Here is a 25,097-nt window from a genome sequence, read left to right as displayed (position 1 = left end):
CTTTTCTTATTCTGCCTAAAACCAGGCACCTATCCCCATCCATGGTTCTTTTGATCAAAGTGGCTGTTTGTCAGAATCATTTGTCCCGAACAGCAGTGGAGAAACACTCATTTGAATAGGTGCACTTTTTGGATGGGAAAAGGAAGTTTATTCTCATTTCTCTTAAGTGAGGTTAACAAAGGATGGAGAAGGGTAAAGGGAATAATTGCATAAGAAATGAACAACGGTGACTCAGAAGAGAAGTGGAAAGTGAGACTCAGCAGGGCAGGCAATCCTATTGTCTGCTAGTGTCCATGAACCTTCACAATTGCCATGGGCCATCCAACTTTAACATGCAACACACCTGCTACACACACATGCAATGCAGACTGAGAGTCCACACTGAAGACAGTCATCCCATAACTATATTTTAAGAGTAGGCAACCAGCTGAAAAAACACGCCTTCAATGTAATTCAGATACACTTGCAATACATTTAGGATGAGCCACCTGAAATATAGTTAAAGCAATGGAAAGTTTTGGAGCCAAGATTGCACTATGAGGACCTTTTGAAAATCTGCTTCATTCATTCAAGCATTCTGTGAATTCTGTACAGCAAATAAGAGACTAGCTTGTTTTCATTTACTTTGCCCTGAGATAATTGCAAGATTAAGCATAACGTGTGAAGTTTCACAGTTACTGATTATGTAATGACCAACTCATTTGTTCTTTAACAGATGCCATGCTTTTGGTAGCAGACAGACTAGAGGGACCATTCAACATTGAGTCGGTTATGGATCCCATTGATGTCAAAATTTCTGAAGCCATTATGAACATGCAAGAAAACAGTGTGCATGTGACTGGAAAGGTATCAATTTTTCCTATTAAATGTTTGGAATAGATAGCAAACCAGGAGGCTATATTGCATTCATGTTCCTTTTTTCTTGACAATTGAAAAATGTCTATGTACATTTCTAGGACCACAATCACTTTCATAGAATCACAGAGTATAAAGTTGGTGTTGTCATCACATAGACCAACTAGCGCCTTGGCCCAGGAATCCACTGCTAAATCATCCTCAACAGATACTTTCCCAACTTTAGTCTAAATATCACGCGCACACACACAACAATGTGGGAGTGTCCCTACTGCTTCCCTTTCATCTTTCAGGCTCCAATCCAGGAGCCCTCAGGCAGTCGCATTCACGACAAACCATTTTATACCAAATTTATATTTATTTCTTTATCAGCAAATATAAATTTCATAAATATATCACTTGTTTTTCATGGGCGGTTTTTTTTCCCCTCCTACTGGCCCATATCAGCTTGCTTTTTCTCCTTTGAATACTCTCCAATTTGTCATTATCCTTCCTAAAAATGCAATGCCAAGACTTGGGTGGAATGTTGAATGGAAGTCAAGGGAAGGGGTGCTAGAAGGTTTATATATTTGTTCATTTGTGGCCTTTGAGTCAGTTTTTGATTCTCATTGACTGCTTGGATTAATCCCTACAGTGTGCTTGGCAATGCATTTTTGGAAGTGTTAACAGTATTAACAATAACATGGTTGGAAGGGACCTTGGAGGTCATCTAGTCCAACCCCCTGCTCATGGAGGAGACCTGTACTAGGGATTTGAACCGCCAAACTGCCGATCTTTCTGATCAACAAGCTCAGTGTCTTAGCCATTGAGCAAAGTGGTTTGCCCTTGCCTTCTTCTTTCTAGGCTGAGAGAGAGAGAGAGAGAGAGAGAGAGAGAGATACTACCCCAAGATCAGTTTGGCTTTCATACCTAAGGCTAGACTAGAACTCACTGTCTCCTGGTTTGTAGCCTGGAGTCTTAACCACTACACTAAACTGGCTCTCTTTTTAGAAAAAAAAAAGATGTCACAGTAAAAATATAAATAGCCATAGAGGCCAGAGTTTCCAGGCATATAGAAAGGAACCCAAACGGAGCCTCCCTCTATGAAACATGTATTGTTTGCAGGGAAATTTGTTTATTGATTTCCTGTGGAAAGCATCATTTTGTTGGCAGATCACCTTGAACCCAGCTTCACCCTGCCTTAGCAATAGGATGAAGGCTCCATGGTGAAAATATATCCTCTATAAGAGCTATGCTGGTACAGTGGTTAGAATGCAGTATTGCAAGCTAATTCTGCTGACTGCCAGCAGTTCAATCCTGACCCACTCAAGGTTGCAGCCTTCCATCCTTCTGAGGCCGATAAAATGAGGACCCAGATTGTTGGGGGCAATATACCGACTCTTTAAACTGCTTAGAGAGGGCTGAAAAGCAGTATAAAAGCAGTATATAAGTAAGTATTATTGCTATTGCTACAAAAGGAAAGCATGCTGTTTAGAAATCATCTTTGGGCCTTCTGACCTAGGAGTTTTATCCATAAGTTCCCACCTAGCACTTCTCTAAGCTTATTAATATTGGCTTCTATGAAAACTAATATGTATGCTTCAGTTTCATTTCTTATAGAAACTTGAAGCTCAAGATGACCTGGTCATTTTGTCACAAAGTTCCTACTGCTTCCCACCATTTCAGCCAACTTTTTTTTTCATTGGTATCATTTGATCTAGGAGCACAGATACCTTATCTCTTCATTTACTCACAAATTACTTTCTTGGCAAAACTTCTGACAACTCATGACAGGGTCACTCATATACGCCAGTGTCACAGGCTTTTAATATAAAACATGATTAAAAAATGGGAGAAATTATTCATCTAGATCCATTTACCTCCAACCCTACTTGATCTCAGTATAGCCAACTGTAGTTTGTGACATTTTGTTAGAGTCTCTGATTTAACAATAAATAGCATAAATAACCTTAACTTCCTCCTAATTTCAACTCTCCTAGACTCACCTAACTGTATCATAAATTATGCTGACGTTTTATGATAAATCATAATCCTCATCCATTCATAATCAATCATATGTGATTCCTTCTTTCTATGGAATATTAATACTTAGTTGAAACACATTGGAGTTGGAAGATTTCTCCGCTATTCTATTTAAACGTAAGCCTGTTATTGCCCCTCTTTTGTATTCGTGACTCTCAGGACATATATTATGATTTTTCCTTTATTGATGTAAATGCCTTTTTTGACCAAACATTAATAGGGATGGGCCTCTGGTGGCTCAGCAGACTAAGTCTGTCTGTTATTTACACAGCTGCTTGCAATTACTGCAAGTTCAAGTCCCACCAGGCCCAAGGTTGACTCAGCCTTCTATCCTTTATAAGGTAGGTAAAATGAGGACCCAGATTGTTGGGGGCAATAAAGTTGACTTTGTATTTAATATACAAATGGATGAAGACTATTGCTTAACACAGTGTAAGCCGCCCTGAGTCTTCGGAGAAGGGCGGGATATAAATTCAATTTTTTAAAAAAAATTATACCAATGGCAGCCTGTCTGGTTTTATCCTGAATACTTCTTATTCTGTTCTATTTAGGAAGCAGAGCACGTTCATTAAAAAAAAAAGGCCTCAACGACTGAGTTTGTCAGAGATATGTATTCCCATACAGTATTATAGAATGGGTTATGAAATAGGTAATTGTTGCTAAAAAGATCATATTTCTATGGAAAATGGAGCAGTTGTGAAGTTCCAGAACAAATCTGCTGAACAGTGAGACTATCGTCTTCATTTAATGACCCCATAAACCCTTGTGGGGTGGAGTCTGGGCAACTGAATGGAGCTGAGCGTTTACTGGCCGGATGCCCTCCCTGTCGCCAATGCAGAGTTTTATTCAGCAGATACATTCTCAGTGTGCCCAGAGAGAGAAATATCTGCCTCTACCTAGGATCGAACTCACAGCCTCCTGATTGTGAGGTGAGAGCTCCACCTCTAGGCCACCGCACCACTCCGAGTGAGACTAGCAACAGGTGCACAGTCTTAAAAGAACAAAGCCTAAGAATTTCAGGAGATTGCAGCATGGTCTTTCAGACAGTCCATCTCAGATAATTGATGCTGAAAACAACAATTGGCAAACTGTAAAGTCTTTGTTCAGCCTATCTCTGGATTTAAAACCAAACCAGAGCCATTCAAATGTGGCATTCATGAACCAAGGCCTATCTGATACAGCAGGATAGGACCTTGCAGTTCAGATTTAGATAATGCTACCTGAAATTTCTAAAATTACAGTATATCGGTTGATTGATGACCTTTAACAAATAAATCCACTGAAGTTTTGCATAGCAAGTACAAAAAAAAATCTACTGGTTCAAATGTTCCAAGCTTTGTAACATAGGCTAGGTTTTCAGTATCCCGTCAGAAAGTGAATTATTGAAGTTCTTATTTCAGTGGTTCTTTTGTGTGATTGTAATTGAACTTTATTCTTGTAGGTTTTCCAAGGGTGTGGACAACCTAAACCAGCTCCAGGCGTAAGATCTTCTCGATCGATTCCTGAAAACTTCAACGCTCGCTTTCGACCTTATAACCCAGAAGAAAGACCAACAACTGCTGCTGGCACCAGCTTGGACAGGCTGGTAAGTAACCTTATGTGATCATGTACAAGTAGTCCTCGACTTACAACAGTTCACATAGTGACCATTCAAAGTTACAACAACATTGAAAACAGTGACCTATGACCGTATTTCACACTTACGACCATTGCGGCATTCCCACTGACGTGATTTACATTCATATGCTTGACAACGGACTCACATTTATGACGGTTGCAGTGTCCCCGGGGGTCGTGTGATCAGCTTTTACAACTTTCTAACAAGCCAAGTCAACAGGGAAGCCAAATTCACTTAACATCCGTGTGACTAGTTTAACAGCTGCGGTGATTCACTTAACAAATGTAGCAAGAAAGGTCGTCAAATGGGCAAGACTCACTTAACAAATTTCTCACTTAGCAACATTAATTGGGCTCAATTGTGGTCATAAGTCGAGGACTACCTGGTTTAATCTCTTTCTGGTTAAAATTGAAATACCATTATTTTGAAAGGTGATCCTCCCACTGATTTTGTGAAGCTGCCAAAGGAAAGGCAGGACACTATAATGGTGACACTATAATAACACATGGCATTGGGCCGGGCTATTTACGGGACCGCCTACTGCTACCGAATACCTCTCACTGACCTGTGCGCTCTCATAGAGAGGGTCTCCTCAGGGTGCCGTCAGCGAGGCAATGTCGTCTGGCGACGCCCAGGGGAAGGGCCTTCTCTGTGGGGGCTCCCACCCTCTGGAACGAACTACCCCCCGGACTTCGTCAGCTTTCGGACCTTCGGACCTTCCGCCGCGGGCTTAAAACATACCTATTTAATTGTGCAGGACTGAGCTAGATTTTAAATTTATGGGTTTTAATTGGGTTTTATTTTTTATATTTTAATAACGGGCTTATAGAATAAGTTTTTTAATTGTTTTTATATTGTATTTATGTGTTTATGTGTTTTTTAAGTGCCTGTAAACCGCCCTGAGTCCTTCGGGAGATAGGGCGGTATATAAATATGATTAAATAAATAAATAATAAATAAATAAATAAATAATGACAATTGTTTTCCTCTTAAAAATGGAGCCATAGATTGAGACAGTATGTTGGGATACAAGAAAAAAAAACAAAATGTAAGTCACAATGATATTTTTCTGCATAAGAGCCTCTCACATGGCCCTTTAAGCATTTTCCATGGAAAAAGAAGTTTTTCTCTTCTTTTCCTTGATAATCACTGGCTCCGGATGAAGAGCCCAGAATAAAAGGCCCAATTTCTTCTATACGTTGCAAAATCAACTTCAGCTATTTAAATTTGCAATTCTTCTGAATGTAGAGAGGTTTCCCTGAATGCATGCATCTGTTAAGACAGATTTCCTTTGTCACCTCCCAAGTATCCAGCACCAAGAAAATAAACAGCAACACAGTTTTGTTTGAAGCATTTTATCCTGGCACTGAGTGAGATACAACCAAAGTCAGCACTAACTGTAGCCTCTCTACCGCACCTTAAATCCCCTTGCACGTGCCTACCCAACCCCCTCAGCTTCCGGACGCCGTGAACAGCCTGGAATCTTCGGCCACGTCTAGACCAACATTCAGCTGCTGGCCCATTCTCTGTGATGCAGCTGATTGGCGCTTCGCTTCCCAGCCGATCAGCTCTGACGCCCAGCTGCTTATCAACATGTAGAGCAGCATCGTAGCTTCCACCTGGTGCCTTGTGCCCAGCTGCTAGTCGGCCGATCCATTCGCTGCCTCCCAGCTGATCAGCACTGCGATTGTGTCAGTCCCAGTCAAGCCCCTGCAGCCTCTCCTCCCCGAATGGCAACCCCGAGACGCCTCGCCAAAGCTTGCCATTTCAGGGTTTGACATTCTTTTCAGCTCTATTTCTCTGACATGAATCTGTTTAATATATTTTCTTCATGCAAACTCTTAATGCAAATTTTTGATGTCAGTGCTCGGTTTTTCTTCTCTTGCACCGATGTATCTTTTGCGTGTGGTTTTCAGACACATGTTCTTTTTCGCAATCATTCACAAATTTGTGAGGAGCTCCGACTTGCTTCACAGCCATTGGGTAAGCCAGGCTGTCCCTTGGAGCAGCTGGATTCAAATCCCTTCCACAAAGTCCATGTCAGGTTTCTTCTTCATCCCTCTTTTGGCCTTTGTATGAATTGAGGATCAATCAGAGATCAAAAGGCCAGATGGAGCATGTGGCAGATTTAAAGCAGTGTAGTTGCAAAACATGCATTTGCAATACATAATATGTTGCTCTTAAGAGAAAACATGAGAAGAGCAATTTGACAGATTTTTTTTCCTTTTGGGAGAAAATTGCACATACGGACTACTGAAATAAGTAATCCCATGCTTGTCACATTAAAGTGCAATCATTTCAATTCCCAATTAACTTTACAATAGATTCCTTTTTAGTGCTCTGCTCATCATTAAATAAGCACTTATTGTTGTTAAGTGTCCATATGCATAATGCATCTTTCTCTGATAAAGTTTAATTAAGGAATTCACATTTCATACAAGTTAAGACAAGAAATCTTGTTTTATAACTACATTAAACATAGGCAATGGTGTTTGGCAATCAGTCTTCAACTGTGGTTTATTCCTTTTTTTTTTTTACCCCTTAGAAAAAAATTCCACTACAGCAACCATTTTTTTTTTTTTGCAGGCTTTTTAAGGCCTTTTTTAAAATAGCAATTTAAGTAGTAACTGTGAGAGGGATCTTGGAGTTTTAGTGGACAGTCATTTAAATATGAGCCAGCAGTGTGCAGCAGCTGCCAAAAAAGCCAACACAGTTCTAGGCTGCATAAATAGAGGGATAGACTCAAGATCACGTGAAGTGTTAATACTACTTTATAATGCTTTGTTATAAAGCAGTGGTGAAATGTAAAATTTGTTACTACTGGTTCTGTGGGCGTGGCTGGGGGGGGTAATGTGACTGGGTGGGTATGGCCAACTTTTTTTTTCTTTTAAAAGCATTTTTTCTACAACGTCTTAGGCCGAAGAGATTGTAGAAAAATGCTTTTAAAAGGCTCCTCTGACGATCCCGGCTGAGTTGCCTGATCGTCAGGAGCTTTTCTTTTCTTTTAAAAGCATTTTTTTTGCCTTTAAAAGAAAAAAAAGCCTCTGACAATCAGGCAACTCAACTGGGATTGTCAGAGGGGCCTTTTAAAAACATTTTTTCTACAACCTCTGTGGCCAAAGAGGTTGTAGAAAAAATGCTTTTAAAAGCCTCTGACAATCCCAGCTGAGCTGCACGAACATCAGAGGCTTTTTTTTTTTACTTTTAAAAGCATTTTTTCGGCTGAAGAAAAAATGCTGTTAAATTTTTTTTAAAAAAACCTCTGATGATCGTGTGGCTCAACTGGGCATGGCGGGCCCAAGATTTTTGCTGCCAGATCTCCGAACCACCCAGTGCCATCGCTACCGGATCGTGGGATCCAGTCCGAACCAGGAGCATTTCATCCGTGCTGGTAAGGCCAACTTGGAATTCTGCATCCAGTTTTGGTCACCATGATGTAAAAAAAGACGTTGAGACTCTAGAAAGAGTGCAGAGAAGAGCAACAAAGATTATTAGGGAGACTGGAGGCTAAAACATAAAGAATGGTTGCTGGAATTGGGTATGTCTAATTCAATGAAAAGAAGGACTCGGGGTGACATGATAACAGTGTTCCAATAATATCTCAGGGGCTGCCACAAAGAAGAGGGAGTCAAGCTATTCTCCAAAGCATCTGAAGGCAGGACAAGAAGCAATGGATGGGAACTAATCAAGGAAAGAAGCAATCTAGAAATAAGAAATTTCCTGACAGTTAGAACAATGAATCAGTGGAACGACTTGTCTCCAGAAGTTCTGAATGCTCCAACACTGGAAGATTTTAAAAAGAGATTGAACAACCATTTGTCTGAAATGGTATCAGGTTTCCTGCCTAAGCAGGGGGATGGATTTGAAGACCTCTAAGGTCCCTTTCAATTCTGTTATTCTATTCTCTAGATGCTCAATAAAGTGTTGCAGGGGGCATTTTAAGTGCATGTAATAGGTAGCGTTGCTTTCATACTTATGCAGCGAGAGTATTGCCTTCTTGGAACCACTGTTCAGAACCACAGAATTAGAAGTTATCTCAGGTCACCTTGTCCAATCCATGCTCAGTGAAGAATTTCATACAATATTTTGAACAGGTGGCTATCCAGTCTCTCTTTGAAGAGCTGGAACGAAAACATGAAACAGCTTATTCCTTCTTTCACCTGTTGGTAGCAATTACCATCAGAAAATTTATCCTAATATCTATCCTAAATTTGTTTCCTTGTGGTTTCAACCCACTGGTTCCGCTCTTTCTCTTCAAAATGATGGCAAATGATTCCAGAAAACCTGATTTTAGCAGCATTTTTAAAAAAAGGCCCTTTGGGAAAAAGCAAAACAACAACAACCCCAAACCCCAAAATATGTCTTTACCAATATAAAAATAAATTCCTAATTTGCTGACTGACCTTGCTAGATTCAAAACTAGGCTATGAAATAGAATTTGAACCTTTTGTGTCTGTGCCAGGGACATTTGCAAGAGTACCATTAAATTGTTTTGCAGCAAGGACAGATTTTTTAAAATGCATTTTACAACATTGAAAAAGGCCAACTCAAATAGCAATAGCAATAGCACTTAGACTTATATACCACTTTACAGCCCTCTCTAAGCAGTTTACAGAATCAGCATATTGCCCCCAACAATTTGGGTCCTCATTTTAAGCACCTCGGAAGGATGGAAGGGTGAATCAACCTTGAACCTGGTGATATTCGAACTGCCAAATTTCAGGCAGCCAACAGTCTGCAGAAGTAGCCTGCAGTACTGCACTCTAACCACTGCACCACTGAGGACTAACTTCAGTAAATTCTTTGGATATTTCAGCCAACAAGAGTGAGTTAAACTATTATAAATTCTTATGGTGGACCAACGTCAGTGGTGGGATTCAGCCAGTTTGCATCACTTCGGGAGAACCGGTTGTTAACTTTCTGAGCAGTTTGGTGAACTGGTTATTGGAAGAAATCATTAGGGCAGAGAACCGGTTGTTAAATTGTTTGAATCCCACCCACTGACCAACATTACGATGGGGTAATTGTGCAGAATTGGGCTATAAGCATTTTATATTGAGGAGCGGGCTGAGAGAGAGAGGAAGAAACATTTTCGAGCAACAGCAGTGTGTGGAAGCAGCCAAAAAAGCTAATACAATCCTTGGTTGTATAAACAGAGGCACAGAGTCAAAATCACGTATTAGTATCACTTTACAGAGTCTTACTAAAACCAAACCTGGAATACTGCATCCAGTTTTGCTCACCATTCTACAAAAAGATGTCGAGACTGCAGGAAAAAGTGCAAAGAAGAGCAACTAAAATGATTAAAGGCCTGGAGACCAAAATATATGAAGAACGGTTGCAGGATTTGGGTTTGGCAAGTCTAGAGAAAAGTAGGACTAGGGATGACATGATAGCGGTATTTCAGTATTTGAGAGCCTGCTACAAAAAAGAGATCAACTTATTTTTCCAAACCACCTGAGGGCAGGACAAGAAACAATGGATGGAAACCTATCAAGGAGAGATGCAACCTGGAATTAAGGAAATATTTCCTAAAACTGAGAGCAATTAACCAGTGGAATGGGTTGCCTTCAGAAGTTGTAGGTGCTTCATCACTGGAGGTTTTTAAGAAGAAACTGGATAGCCACTTGTCTGAAATGGTATAGAGTCTCCTACTTGATCAGGGGGTTGGATTAGAAGACCTCCAAGGTCCCTTCCAGCTCTATTCCGATGGAACTCAGGATCTCAGTAGTTGTAGAAATTCATCCTTGAATCTTCCGCCCTCAGCAAATCTCACTGCAAGGCCATCTATTCTGTGGAACGCCGTTAAATTTTAGGGGGACATTTATCTCTCGCTGACTCTACCAGATTCATTTTTTGCATTTCTGCAGAAACAGCAGACAAATGAACAGTCTTCCCAATTAGCTGCATTTTTCCATTTTTTCTTTGGGATAGACTACGAGGGGCAAGCTAAAGCTTGCTGTTCATGTTTACTTATGAATGTATTGATCATTTTTCTGTGCAAATAAAACATCTTCAAAGAGACAAGTAGAGACATAATAAATCAATTGAAACCTGTAATAAAAACGCACCAATAAAGAAATCAATACACACAGAGATTTTAAAAGATGCACAGTAGAAATAATACTTATGCAATCCTACTTCATAAATCAGCATCTTTAGCATTTTTCAGCCCGGTACTATTTCATGTTGACTTGGTATGTCTTGGGAGCTTTAAACCAGCCTTTTTGGAGGACACCCGGTTGGGGAAACTGCTATCAATCATGAATGTTTGAGATCGAACTAAAAATGGTTTTAAAAAGGTTATTTAGCTGACCACTTCAGACAGAGATTTTCAGATTTTTGAGGTCAGGTAAGGAAAAAAAAAATACCATTCACCTGTAGGTGACCTTCACTGAACCTTCTGAGAAGACAATTACCGTACTTTTTGGAGTATAAGACACACTCCCCTCCAAAAAAAAAAAAAAATGGTGGAAATGTCTGTGCGTCTTATACAGCAAATGTTGCCGTAGCCCCACCCGCCCTCGCCACCTCCTATCCTTGCCGCCTGAAATGGGCTGAAAATGAGACACGGGAAGCCAAAAACGGGGTGCGCGGGAGCTGAAAATGGGGTGCGCAGAGGTGGCGATAGGTGACAGCGGCGATGGGCAGTGACGCACAGCCGGGCGGTGGCAATCCCCACAGCCTGGAACAGCTGATAGGAGGTATTCCGGGAGGAAGATCGAACTGCCAATCAGCTGCTCGTGCTAAATCAGGCTGTGCTGAAGCTGACCATGCTGTTTGCTGCAAGGAGGCAAATTGCTGGGAGGCAGAGGCAGATTTTTTTTCTTGTTTTCCTCCCCAAAAGCTAGGTATGTCTTATACTTTGGAACATCTTATAGTCTAGGTTGGAAGGGCCGGGCCCCAAAAATAGAGCACAGATAAAAGGTGTCAATTTCAGCAATTGGAGAGACAGAAAGGGAATGTTTTCCCTACTCTTTCCAGATTTTAAAATGCTTTAAGATCTTAAATTGGTTGTGAAATAAATGATAAATAAAGGCAACAGTTGTAAAGTTACCCGTTTAAAAGGCCCCTTGCCTTTGTCAGTTGTTAAGCTTCACGTTCCCTACGAGATACTATGCACCAGAGACAAATTCCTTGTGTGTCTAATCACACTTGGCCAATAAAGAATTCTATTCTATTCTAATCAAGCTTCCAACCAGATTAGAAATCTTGGTATTTGAAACCCCCCTACCTCAAAAACAAAACAGGATTTCAGTCTGATAGGAAGCAATCTATCAGAAATGTTAGGCCCAACAATGAGCAATAAGGTAGCTAAGGGCAGGAAAGGGAGCTAATTTGTTGGGGTGGTTAGGATATCAATCTAGAAGCTCAGAGACCCCGAGTTCCAGTCCCACCATAGGCACGAAGCCAGATGGGTGACCTTGGGCCCTAGGAAGGGAAAGAGCTGCCACTTATGAAAGTCTCACCAAGTAAACTGCTGGGATTAAACAAGGATGAGTCAAGACTGCCTCAAAGTTACATACACATCAGCGGTGAAATCCATGTACCTTCACTACCGGTTTGGGAATGGGAGTGCACATGCCTCTTCTACACATGCACAGAGCCTTCTGCGCATGCGCAGAGCGTCAAAAATGTAAGCCGGATAGATCCGACTGGACTTCACCACTGATACACACACATACATATACAAAGGCAGGAAAACTGAAGATTTTTTTCCCCCTGCATAGATAAACAGATAGGACATCGGGGGGCGGGGGGGCGGGGGAAGAAAGGTTTTTTAACTTTTTTCTTTCTTCCTATCATTTTGAATCTTTCCAGGTTATGCCTTTGATTGCCTTGCTTTGTACTTAGAATCACAGGGCTGGAAGGGGCCTTGGAGGTCTTGCTCATGGACTAACTTTGTAAGGTTTGGACATATGAAAATGCACATGGAGAGGTGATGAAGTACATACAATAGTTGTTGTCCCCACCTTTTCATTTAGTTAAATGAATGGATGCATGGAACTTCCTTTACTCTCCATTCCCTCTAGTTGTCAAGGTTCAGGTGAACCCCATCCGACCTTGACCGCTTGAAGAATGTTACCATACCCCTCAACCCCCCTTCTTCCCCTCAGGGGAAAAATGTGGCAGCGTCTGGAACCCTAAAGTCTAGTATGGTTTCCAGGCCTGACAGTAGTTCCCCTAGAGCAGTGATGGCTAGCCTTTTTGCCATTGCATGCCAAAAGTGGGGGGAGTTGCACATGTGCGTGCCCACACCCATAATTCTATGTGCCTCACGCATCCCCCCAGATTCCCCCCGCTTTTGGCATGCAATGGCACATTGGGCCCAGTAGGCCTGTTCTTCGCTCTCCCCAGGCTCCAGAGCCTTTCTAGGAGCCTGGGGAGGGCGAAAACAGCCTTCCCCATCCCCCTCCAGAAGCCGGAAACTGCCTGTTTGCTGACTTCCAGTGGAACTGGAAGGCCTGCTTTTGAACTCGCATGCCCACCAATATGGCTTCGCATGCCACAGGTTCGCCATCACGGCCCTAGAGCAAGGGTGTCAAACTGGCGGCCTGCAATCCAGATGCATCATGCACAAGCCACGCCCAGCCCAGCTCCGCAAAGGGGGAAAACATCATGTGACGGCAACGTGACGCCGTGAGTTTGACACCCGTGCCAAAGAGACCCTGAATAACCCTGGGGCCTACACAAGGAGATAGGATCCTAGCCCTCACATGCACCCATTTCTTCAATACATGATCACCTATAGAAGACCTCAGCAGAACAGACAGATGGATAACATGGTATTTAATGTATGTATAATAATTCAAGTTCATTCACTTGTGTCTTTCTCATTTTAGTTAGTAAGAATATGGAGAATTACTGTGGGTCAGTATAGATCAGGGCTGTCAAACTCGCAGCCCACAGGCTGGATGTATCACACGCTTGCTGTCGTGTCCCACTCCTCTGCTGACGACCGGGTCGGGGAAGTCTGTATCAAACGTGCCTCTGCAGCTCTGCCAAAGTCCTATCAGAGTTCTCAAGGCAGGCAGGAGACCAGGAAGTGACTTCAGCAATCCAAATTAGACTTTGCCTGACTCAGAGAATGCCAGAAAGCAGATCCTTTATATAGGCCATGGGGTGTGGCTCCATGACTCAGCACTTATCCAGGCCTGCCCCTCCCTTCCTTTTGCTGACGTCGCCTCTCTACTCTCCGGAAGCGAGGATCTCTTCAGCCTCAAGCTGTTGGTAATCTTAGCTCATGACTGGCTTCACATTCTTCAGGCTCACATGCTGTGGGGGAGGGGTTTAGTTGCTCCGTTTGCCTGGGCATGTTGCCAGGACTGGGGGCTGAAGGCACGTCAGGCCCTTCGTCTTGCTCGGCCTGTCCGGGCATGGTGCCAGGGCTGGGGGCTGGAGGCATTCCAGGACATTCTTCCGAACTATCAGCGTCCGGCAGGAGATAAGAGGGGCCCGGCTGCATCGGGGGGAGCGAGCGAGACACAACACTTGCCATGCCCATGCCCAGTTTAGTGAAGGGGGGGGAAATCCCGATAGATTACATGACGTTGCAGTGACGATGCAAGTTTGACACCTCTAGTATAGACCAATGTTTTTATATGGTCCACTTGAAGAGTTGACATTTGCCTGAGGCAAAGTATCAATCTGAGTTTGAAGATAGCTTAAAGATTGGTTTGCTAGAACAGACTGAGATATAACTAGCCTTAGTTTACAATGTCCCTCTAGAATCTACTGTTTTTATATGGTCCACTTCAGGGGTGAAATCTACTTACTTTCCCTACTGGTTTGGAAGTGTGCACGCCATTTTTGTGTCCGATTTTAGACCCTCTGAGCATGCGCAAAGCCTTCTGCGCCTGTGCAGAGGGTCAAAAACAGGTTACTTCCTGGTTAAAACCAGGAGGTAACGATGTCCGGGTGGGTGGGCGGAGCCTCACACTGCCACAGCTACCAGTTCGCCAAACCATGCACCACCACTGCTACCGATTCACCTGAACCTGAGGGAACCAGTAGCATTTCACCCTGGTCCACTTGAAGAGTTGACATTTGTCTGAGGCAAAATATCAATCTGAGTTGGAATATAGGTTAAAGATTGCTTTCCTATAATAGACTGAGATATACAGTATCTAGCCTTAATTTGCAATGTCCATGTATAATCCACTGTTTCTCCTTTCTTGTTGTTGTCCAAAGCATATTGCAATAGAGAGGAATTTTATTTCTGCATATGAATGTTTCATTTGGCTGGTTAACCCAGACCTCAGTTATATGATTCCAATAAGACACTTCCTGTGGGGTTTTAAGAGTTTAAAAAGAAACGAATCTCAGCTTTCAAATTCAAATTCTTATTTGAAGTCCTCATTCCCAGCACTTTGACAACATAAATAGGCTAGATCTAGACCACAAATAATTTTATGAGTCTTGCAGTCCACTTGGTATCAGGTATAAGTGTGATCTAAGAAACATGAGATGTAGTTATCTTAGTGGAGTTGAGTAGCAAAAGGTATGGTCAATACATAGATGAGAGTTTTTGTGAAAATTCCATATATACCATCTTCTGTTGTGTCTGCAGCCCCGGAGCTGGGCCTCCTGGCTGAGAGTGACTCAGAGAGTGAAGGGGAAGAGCTGACAGGGCTTCCCTCTGCAGGACCTTCCTCTCTGGCTCCGCTCCAGGTCTCAGAGGCAGGCCAGGTGGAGGAGGAGGAGCTGACACGGCCTCTTTCCGCCGACCCCTCCTCCTCCTCCCTGGAAGAGCTCCAGGAGCCAGCTGAGGAGAATCAATTGTGGCTGGATGCAAGGCAGCGACACCGAGTGAAGCATGGGCAGCAAAACGAAGGAAGGGGCTGGCCCAGGGAGTGCTGAGTCACAGAGCCACACCCCACAGGGTATAAAAGTGGGTGGAGTTGCCTTTGGGCTCTGTGACGGACAAAAACAGACTTTTGGGAGCTTTGGCTGTGATGTTTTATAATTAAGACTTTGGCTTCTGTTTATTTCTGAACTGCAATTTACGCTGGTCTGAGGAGAAGTTGGCAGGCAATTGTAGGTTCATTGCCAGGACTGTTATCTGTCGTCGGAGTAAATTGCTGGCAAAGATAGTCAGCTCACGTGTCTTTTTGGTTGTGGTTGGGAGGGGACAAAACAATCTTCTGTTCCATAATGTATACATGAAATAGGCAACATAGAACTTAAATTTTATAAAAACAATTATGCAATTAATCAGCAGTATTTTGCTCTTCAATAACAATATAGGCCAATATAAACAGGTTTCAACCATAATATTTTTATTATTTATTCATTTTTTTGAGGAGGCGTATGAATTTATACTGAAGAAAATGACAAAAACTATTAACTGAGACAGAATAGCGCTAACAAAATGGCTTTTTAAAAAAATTCTCTTTGACCTTTATCATATACTGCCAATTTTTTGGATTTTATTGATTCATCCTAACACAGGTAGTCCTTGATTTACGACCACAGCTGACCCCAAAATTTCTGTTGCTAAGTGAGACATCTGTTACGTGAATTTTGCCCCATTTTACAATCTTTCTTGCCACAGTTGTTAAGCGAATCACTGCAGTTGTTAAGTTAGTAACATGGTTGTTAAGTGAAACTGGCTTCCCCATTGACTTTGCTTGTCAGAAGGTCGCAAAAGGGTATCGCATGACCTTGGGACACAGCAGCCAACATAAATGTAAGTCCATTGACAAGTGTCTGAATTTTGATCCCATGGAGGTGTTGGGGATGTTGCAATGGTCATAACTATGAAAAACGGTCATAAATCACTTTATTCGGTGTTGTTGAAACTTTGAACTGTCATTAAACGAACTGTTGCAAGGCAAGGGCTACTTATACATTCCAATACAAAGTAGCATGGAGTGTTTAAAATCAACTGAGAAATATATTTACCATCAAAGCATCAGTATATAATCTGAAAGGGGTCCCCAACCTCCGGTCAGTGGACCCGCACTGGGTCACGAAATGTCAGAAACCGGGCCATGGAAACAAGCATCCGTGGAATGCACGCACCACTCCAAACCACGCTCCGCCATCCACTCCGCGGAAGAACCTTTCTCTATGGATCCAGCCCCTGGTGCCCAAAGGATTGTGGGCCACTGATCTAAGAGACTCTCAAGTTATATGTGGTATACAGAGCTACGGTGGCACAGTGGTTAAAATGCAATACTGCAGGCTACTTCTGCTGACCGCATGGAGATTGTGGGCGAGCACATGTGTGCGCATCCCAACTTACATAAGTAGCAGGCAAGCACACGCATGTTCCATTTGTACTGAGCCACGGTGGCACAATGGTTAGAATGCAATTCTGCTGACTGCCAACTGCCAACAGTTCAGCAATTCCATTCTCACCAGGCTCAAGGTTGACTCAGCCTTCCATCCTTCCAAGGTCTGTAAAATGAGGACCCAGATTGTTGCGGGCAATAGGCTGACTCTGTAAACCACTTAGAGAGAGCTGTAAAACACTGTGAAGCGGTATATAAGTCTAAATGCTACTCTGTTTCTCCCAAAATAAGACATCCCCTGATAATAAGCCCAATCAGGCTTTTGAGCGCATGGCAAAAAATTTCAGGGTTCAAAAAAATATAAGAGAGGGTCTTATTTTCGGGAAAACACAGTATTGCTATATGAAATTAGTATGGGAAGCAAAATATTCAGAGAAATTTTCAGACTCTTTTTTTTTTAATGCCTGTTTATGGTTGAAGGATCTTGGAAAAATCCAGCAGGATCAGACTTATTGAACCAAGTAGGAGCAATGAATGGCAAAGATATCGTTAGTAATGCTTGCAGTTATAATATGATAAACAGGTTTTGCATATAATAGTTCTTGAAAATTAAGTGGAGAAAAAAGGAAAACATGCACTTAAAATGCTTTTAAAGAGTTTAGCATGATACTGAAGGCTGATTGCATACATGTATATTTTCCGTCACAGCATGCATCATTAATCTTCATTCACAGTACAGGTAGTCCTCGATTTACGGCCACAACTAAGCCCCAAATTTCTGATGCTAAGTGAGACATTTGTTAAGTGAATTTTGTCCCATTTTATGACCTTTCTTGCCAGGATAGTTAAAGTGAGTCACTGCAGTTGTCCAGTTAGTAATATGATCATTAAATGAATCTGGCTTCACCATTGACTTGGCTTGTCAGACGGTCGCAAAAGGGGAATCACGTGACTCCGGGACACTGCAACGGTCATAAATATGAATCCGTTGCAAAACATCTGCATGTTGATCCCATGGGGATGCTGCAATGGTCATAAGTGTGAAAAATGAGCATAAGCCACTTTTTTCAGTGCTATTGTAACCTTGAAGGATCACTAAATGAACTGTTATAAGTCAAGGACTACCTGTAGTTTCCTGATACTGATACATTATCCTTTTTGCGGCTCTCTGCTTCCTGTAACCTAACACTTTGTCTTGATTTTTCCCTCTTTTTTTCTTTTCTCTCCTGCTTCCTAGAGGACTATCTGGAGGACAATGCAACATGGTGTAAGCTCTGGTATTCTTATTCTTGATTTTCATACCCATTAACATATTGCTGATTTTGCTGACAAATGACATCTAATTTTATTCACATAGCAATCTTTTTTTCCCGCTCCTTGCAAAATAATCTGATTTATAGATTGCTTTTGCAAACTAATACTTAGGTTGAGCCCTTCGCATTCTTATTACTCTCTTTTTTTTTTAGATATGCTGAGAGTTGGTTGTTATTGTTATGGTTTGTTGCACAGTCATCCAGATGTTTAGATTGGATCTGGCATTTTTATCCAACTATCAAGTCTCAATGGTCTAAGCTCTGGACCTAAACCAGCATTAAGACGCCACACATTTTGGGGCTTACTGGATTTAATGAGCCAGACTCTAGCACACAATGAGTTCCAAAACCAAAACAGGATGTAAAGTCAGCGCTGGGAGTTTCTGCCTCCCAGTGAGTTTCAACCAGGCAAGCCACGGCCCTCCACTGCCGTAGTCCTCCCTCATCTCTTTCAGCTGTTCATCTGTGGGGCCAATTAGATGCCCTTCAGCTGATCCACTGCCCTGACGAACAGCTGATCATTGGCTCGCTCCCCACTGATCATATGCTCACACACACCCCACCTAAAATCCCAGCAGGCTGCTGGTCTCACGGTGCCCTGCCTCCCCGCTGAACAGCTGATCATTGGCTCGCTCCTCACCAAAGAGCTGCTCCTCTGCTCACTCCTCAGAATAGATGCTTGCTGCTGCAGCCTCCAGACTCCCACCACCCATCACCAGTGCAGGGGTTCCTTCCCCCTCCAAATATGGCAAACTCTGGCTTTGGGGTTTGACAGGTGGCTCCCCTCTACCAGAGCCGCACTCCAAACCTGGAGTTTCCCATCCAGTCCTTCCCAAAAACCTGGGATGGGGAGTTGTTATTGTTCAAAAGGCATTGTCGCAGAAAACCTTTTTACATTTATGATGATTATATAAGCAACATGTGAAATTACAGATGCCAATTCTTTAGCTAGTGTTGGCTTTCATGTGCATCAAGCTGTTTCCAAGAACCTGGGAGGATGTGATGTATCAGTATGGTGGTGTATGTATGGATTCCCATTTGTCAATTGCAAAAGGTCACACCAGCTTTTGCAATTGACAGATGGGAATTTTGCCAATTGTGCAGATTTTCTAAGTTTATATACTGTTCCTGCTGTTCTTAGGGTGCAATTATCAAAAAGTGGCAGCCTTGATCAAGTCTAAGCAATGAAAAAACAACAACAACCCACCTCACTGCAAGAATCCACAATCTGAAATGTTGAAGCAGAGGAAAATTAGATGCGTTTACAGCTCTTGTATTGTGCTTTGACAAACTGGCCAAATCAAGGAATCGCTTGCAGGTGTACCCACAGTGTAGAGATTAATTGCAGGGGTGAAATCCAGCAGGTTCTGACAGGTTCTGGAGAACCGGTAGTGGAAATTTTGAGCAGTTCAGAGAACCGGTAGCGGAAATTTTGAGTAGTTCAGAGAACTGGCAAATACTGGCTGGCCCCAGAGTGGGGTGGGAATAGAGATTTTGCAAAATCCTTCCCCCTGGAGTGAGGTGGGAATGAAGATTTTGCAGTATCCTTCTCCTGCCATGCACACCAACCCACGCCCAATAAGCCATACCATGCCTACCAAGCCACACCCACAGAACCAGTAGTAAAAAAAATGGATTTCACCTCTGCACCATGGTAGCCTTCCATATAACTGATGGTAACTTGCTGGCATGTACTAAATAAACCTTAGAAAGCATATGGCAGGCAGGCAGGGGATTATAATAAACAAGGCCTCCTCAAAATATGTCGATCTCCTGTCCAGGCCTTTTAAACAACAGAGATCATGATATAATCCTGTAATATTTCAATTTCCCACAATGCTACATGTGAGCCCACAATCTAATATTTGTTGATATGGCACCCAGTATGGCAATAACCTCTGGCACCATCACAGCTGGTTTACAGCCTAATCTTTCAACTTCAATTTTTGGATCTTGATACTTAGTGATCTTCTCTAATTCTTTGTCTTCTGATCTATTCTATTATCCCCTGGTATTACCACACTTTATTTTGTTCGACCACAGTTAAACCTGCTGTGTTATGGGACAAGATTTTATCCATTTGCATTGCAGGGAATCTCACAATATTTAACGATTTTCCATTTTTATTACTATTATTTCCAAGTCAGATTATTATAGTAGTTAAGCTGTTGGAGAAAGATATTGATTCCAGTCCTGTCCCATTGGCTATGGAATCTCCCTTGAGAACACTGGCTCCTTTCTCAGTCTGGCCAGTGGTGGGATTCAAATAATTTAACAACCAGCTCTCTGCTCTGATGACCGGCTGGATGGGGGTGGCCATGGTGGCCATGGCCAGGGGGTGTGACAGGCACACTGGCCTCCTGCACCCCCTTGGGAGCAAAAATGGGCCCCAGGGGGGACGCACAGTGCCCCCCGCACCTCGTTTTGGACATAGGAAGACTCCCTGAAGCCTCCTGGAAGCAAAAATGGGGCATGTGGGGACTCCTGGAAGGGGTGATGCAGGAAGGGGCAGGTCCAGTCAGCAATTTAACTATCAGTTTGCCTGAACCGGCCCGAACTGGCTGAATCCCACCACTGAGTCTGACTTACCTCTCATGGTTGGTCAGTTGATCAATCAAGGGAGATGACTTACCAGTCAAACTCCAGAGACAAGATGGAAGATAAATCTTTGCATTTTGGTAAAAGGAGAAGCTAAGGTCATAAGAAGGTTCAGCTGGCAGCTTCTTCAATGGGTAAATTCTTTCAGGAATTTTTTGTTATTTATTTTTTTATTAAATATTAAATTGAATGAGTAATTTCCCACATTACCACCACAGCTGAGGCACAAAATATTAGTGCACTCCCAGATCACAACCTGAAGGCACATATTTAGGCAAAAAGAAAAGAGGAAACATGAAACAGAACTTGGATTATTTTTAAGGCTTCCTGGAAGTGTTTGATTGATCTCTGTCAAAAACAGAACTTTCTACTTCATCTTTTTTCTACAGTTTCTTTATTTCTGATTTTAGTTTGTTTTATCTGTTAGTATTTAATATTTTTCAATAATATTTTAAAAAGACAAAGAAACAAGATGTTGGGGTTGGTTTGAGGGAAATTTGCAAGAAAACCTGACTCAAGGGGCTCGTGAACATAGAAAGAAAATGGTTCTAGATCTGAATTTGTGAATGACTGGAGGTCCTTCAATTCAAAACAAATTCCCCTTGTTGAAAACTAAATATATTTTTTTTCTACCAGATACCAGATGCAGGGGATCTTGATGTTCTAGATTTAAAACGGGCTGAATAGGGTGAATATATGCTTTCTCCAGCTGCAAAATCATTTCTAACATGGTAGCTATGGCATATTTTTTTAAATTGACCATTGGAACATTCAGTTTTTCCAAATTCTGGTACTTAATAATGTACCAAATGATAAATGTACTGTGAGTGCCACAAATCATATTTAAAGCCAGGCTTTCAGCCTCCAAATCTAAATTTGGAAGTGGAGAAAGACTTGATGTGTAATTCATTCCTTAGCAGAAGTAACTATTTCAACAAATAAATAATAAATATATTGCAATTAGTTTCCCGTAGAATGCCTGGCAAAAATAATAGCAAGTGAATTTATATGTTGGACAGCACATTTTTAGTTTCACTGATAATTTATAATTATCAGAGGGATAATTAGGGCAAGGGCAAGGGCCTCTGGTGGCTCAACAGGCTAATGCAGCCTGTTATTAACAGCAACTGCTTGCAGTATTGCAGGTTCAAGTCCCACCAGGCCCAAGGTTGACTCAGCCTTCCATCCTTTATAAGGTAGGTAAAATGAGGACCCAGATTGTTGGGGGGCAATAAGTTGACTTTGTATATAGTATACAAAATGGATGAAGACTATTGCCTGACATAGTGTAAGCCGCCCTGAGTCTTTGGAGAAGGGCGGGATATAAATGCAAATAAAATAAATAAATAAATAAAATAAATAAATAAATAAATAATAAAATATATATTTATATATGTATTAGTACAAAGTATTCCGGAAAAGACATGATTTGACCATTTAAAAGCATGAAAATACAGATATTGCTTCATACCTTGCATTCACACATTCATTTTAAAAAAAGAGAAGTCAAGACACCAAAGATAGGAAATGCGCCTTTTTTTTAAAAAAAAATCTCTAAAGAACCTCTAAAATGAAAGTATAGAATCAAGGTCTAACTGAAGACTTTGTAGAGTTGGTTGGTTTCTTCCCACTACTTGATATAATCCAGTGTTATGTCCTGCACCGGCAGTGGCGGCCCTAGTGGTGGAGATGGTTTCTTGTTCTGTTCTGATTGGCTCCCGCTTTGACAGCCGAGTATAAAAGGGCTGTCAAAGCAGGCGCGCTGTTTTTGTGTTGTTGCTGGTCTCTGTGAGTTAAAAATAAACGTTATGTGTGAACATCTGTGGAGCCTCAATTATTACGGAACCCACAGAATATAATATCCAGGTTCAGTTAGATTGGCCTAGTCAGATTCAAAAATCCCTTCATTCATCTAATACAGTTTGCATTTTTGTTAATTCTAGAATAGCTTTGTCTACCAACTCCCCATTTGCTTTTGGTAGGAGGAAGTAAAATTAATATAGAACGGCACAAGAGGTTGAAGATCCACTAGAGTGGCAAGATTGACAAATCATTTACCCCTTAGCTTAACTATACTCTAGGACAGTGGTCACCAACTGGTGATCCGTGGACCACTGGTGGTCTGTGAGAAAATTTTGATGGGCCGCAGAAAAAATATTTGCATTTTTTATATTACACTAACTCAGAGTCCTCAAACTACAGGCCCTGGGCCGGATGCGTGCAATGAACGTTTTTGTTGCTGCAGAGAGTCTCCCCCTTCAGGGTGTTTTTTGTGTGGGTCGGAGGAGGGGAGAAATTCTGACTTGGGGTCTGCTTCAGCCTTCTGGTGCGGGACTTTGGGTGAAGGCTGGAGGAAAGTGCCGCTGGTGGCGAAGAGCCAGAGGGCCTTGTTCCAGTGGGACTGCATCATGGCCTGGAACTGGCTGACCATCTCAGCCCGCTGAGCCTCCAGGCACCAGTACCTGGCCTTCCACTCTGCAGGCCTTCCCTCTGCTTATAAAGCCTATGCTCAGAGTCCTCAGTGAGGTGCTTCTACTGTGCCTTCTTGGTCAGATCCAATTTGAACTGAGCCAGCTGTTTTTCCAACTCTTTCTCATGGTGGCTGCTTAGCTCCAAGAACTGCTTCCTGTTGGGGCCCTAAGGAGCCCGGGCAGGCAGGCGATGAATGGGTGGGAGGGGAGGGACAAGTTGAGGCTGCTGAGGCATCCCTTGACATGAGTGACATCAAGTTGGCCATGGCCATCCAATCACATGATCACCTAGCCACGCCCACCCAGCTGGTCATTAGGCAGATCATATTAGTGGTCCTCAGGATTTAAAATTATGAATTTAGTGGTCCCTGAGGTCCGAAAGGTTTGTGACCCCTGTTCTAGGAGATTCTCTCCAACATATAGTTTTTGCATTTTGGAGAATGATGAAAACATACGTTATGTGTTTTTGTGTGTTTCTTATATATGAAAAGCTATTTCCCATTTACTGCCTCTCTGCCACTTTTTCCTGGCTACTGTTTTCCCTGTGTTATCAAGGGTATTCAAATGGAATCTCTTCCTCCTGTAGCTTGATCCTCGCCCAGGAAAATGTAACATGTCATCTGGCTAGATTTATATAGCCAGATGACTTTCATTAGCAGAACAACAGAGGAACTGATGGTTCTTAATTCTTAAACCTGATTTAATTGGTGTCAGAATCCAGAATTTCTTTTCCAATTATTAGACTTAGATTTGATTTCTTTTCTCTCTTTTTCTTCCTCTTGTTCTCATTGTGGAGCTTTTATTCTATTTATTTATTTAGAAGACTCTTGGGAATTCTCAGAGAAATGGGCTGTACAATTTATAGCAGGAATTCCTTTACAGGTAGCCTCTTTTTGAAGAACTGTCCCAATCAAACTTCATTAAAATAAAAGGGAAAAAGGCCTTTTAAAGTGGTCCATCCATGTGGAATCTTTTTACTTACGTTCCAGCATAGCAATTATTTCTAAGTTTGAATCTAAAAATCCAAACCAAGGCTGCAAACAGAATTCTTTGGCTACTTTCATGACCCTTCTTCTCGAAAGCCATTTTCAGCTTTTTGATTTTAAGAAATGCAGTCCTGTGAAGAGATTGAACAGAAAAGGCATTGTTGTGGATTTTGCCTTTGACGGGCATAGCTGTAATAGGAAGGCAGTTTATGGTAAATGAAAAAAGATAGCTTCCAAGCTAAACGTACAGTATATCCTCAAATATCCTTTAGTTTGCTTGTAATGGACATTTGGACTCTTTGTGGACGTCTAGATTATTTATGGGCATGAGCCATAAATAATAAATAAATTTATTAAAGATTTTAATGAGGAAGGAAGGAAGAAAGGAGGGAGGGAGGGAGAGAGAGAGAGGGAAGGAAGGAAGGAAAGAAGGAAGGGAATAGTAGAGTTGGAAGGGACCTTGGAAATCAACTGGTCCAACCTCCTGTTCAAGCAGGAGACCCTATACCATTCTGGACAAATGGCTGTCCAATCTCTTCTTAAAAATGTCCCATGATGGAGCACCCACAACTTCTGCAGGCAAGCCCTTCCACCAGTTAATTGTTCTCACCGTCAGGAAATTTCTCCTTACTTCTAGGAGTTCTTAATTCTCCCAGTAGCTAATGTTGAAGCAGATCTTAAATGTAAGGAAGGGTGTTCTTTAGATATAGTTTGTAATCCACAGATATATTAAAAAAATGATAGATGAATAAAAGCCAAAAAAAAAATGTCAGCTGAAAAGAAAAAAATGCATCTCTTGGAGAGAGAAAAAAACCTTTGTACCTATTTCATTTTGCAATTATATCTTTGAAAGCATGCACAGTTAATGGCAAAAAGAACCATACAGTTGATATTGAAAAATTAAAAAGAGCTCAGTTAATATAGAGAAAAGAAAGAGATAATAAATGCAGAGTTGCTGTGATTTGTCTCCAATCTGTTCAGCATAACAAAGGAAAGGG

General features: G+C 41.9%; 1 protein-coding gene across 4 annotated transcripts in view; it reads left to right on the top strand.

Annotated features, from left to right (window-relative positions):
- Positions 1-25,097, top strand: part of GPC6 (glypican 6) — a 1,109,412-nt gene that overhangs the window by 1,017,163 nt on the left and 67,152 nt on the right. For 2 of the 4 annotated variants that reach the window (XM_058185204.1, XM_058185201.1), the window contains 3 exons: positions 716-846; positions 4,319-4,462; positions 17,969-17,998. In XM_058185204.1, coding sequence (XP_058041187.1) covers positions 716-846; positions 4,319-4,462; positions 17,969-17,998 — 305 coding nt within the window. The remainder of the gene's footprint in view (positions 1-715; positions 847-4,318; positions 4,463-17,968; positions 17,999-25,097) is intronic. The other 2 variants (XM_058185205.1, XM_058185203.1) reach the window with 1 other exon arrangement.

Source organism: Ahaetulla prasina, chromosome 5 (genome assembly GCF_028640845.1).
Source record: "Ahaetulla prasina isolate Xishuangbanna chromosome 5, ASM2864084v1, whole genome shotgun sequence".
Taxonomy (NCBI): Eukaryota; Metazoa; Chordata; class Lepidosauria; order Squamata; family Colubridae; genus Ahaetulla; species Ahaetulla prasina.
The sequence above is the reverse complement of the archived record's forward strand: the minus strand, read 5'-3'. Positions and strand labels throughout refer to the sequence as shown.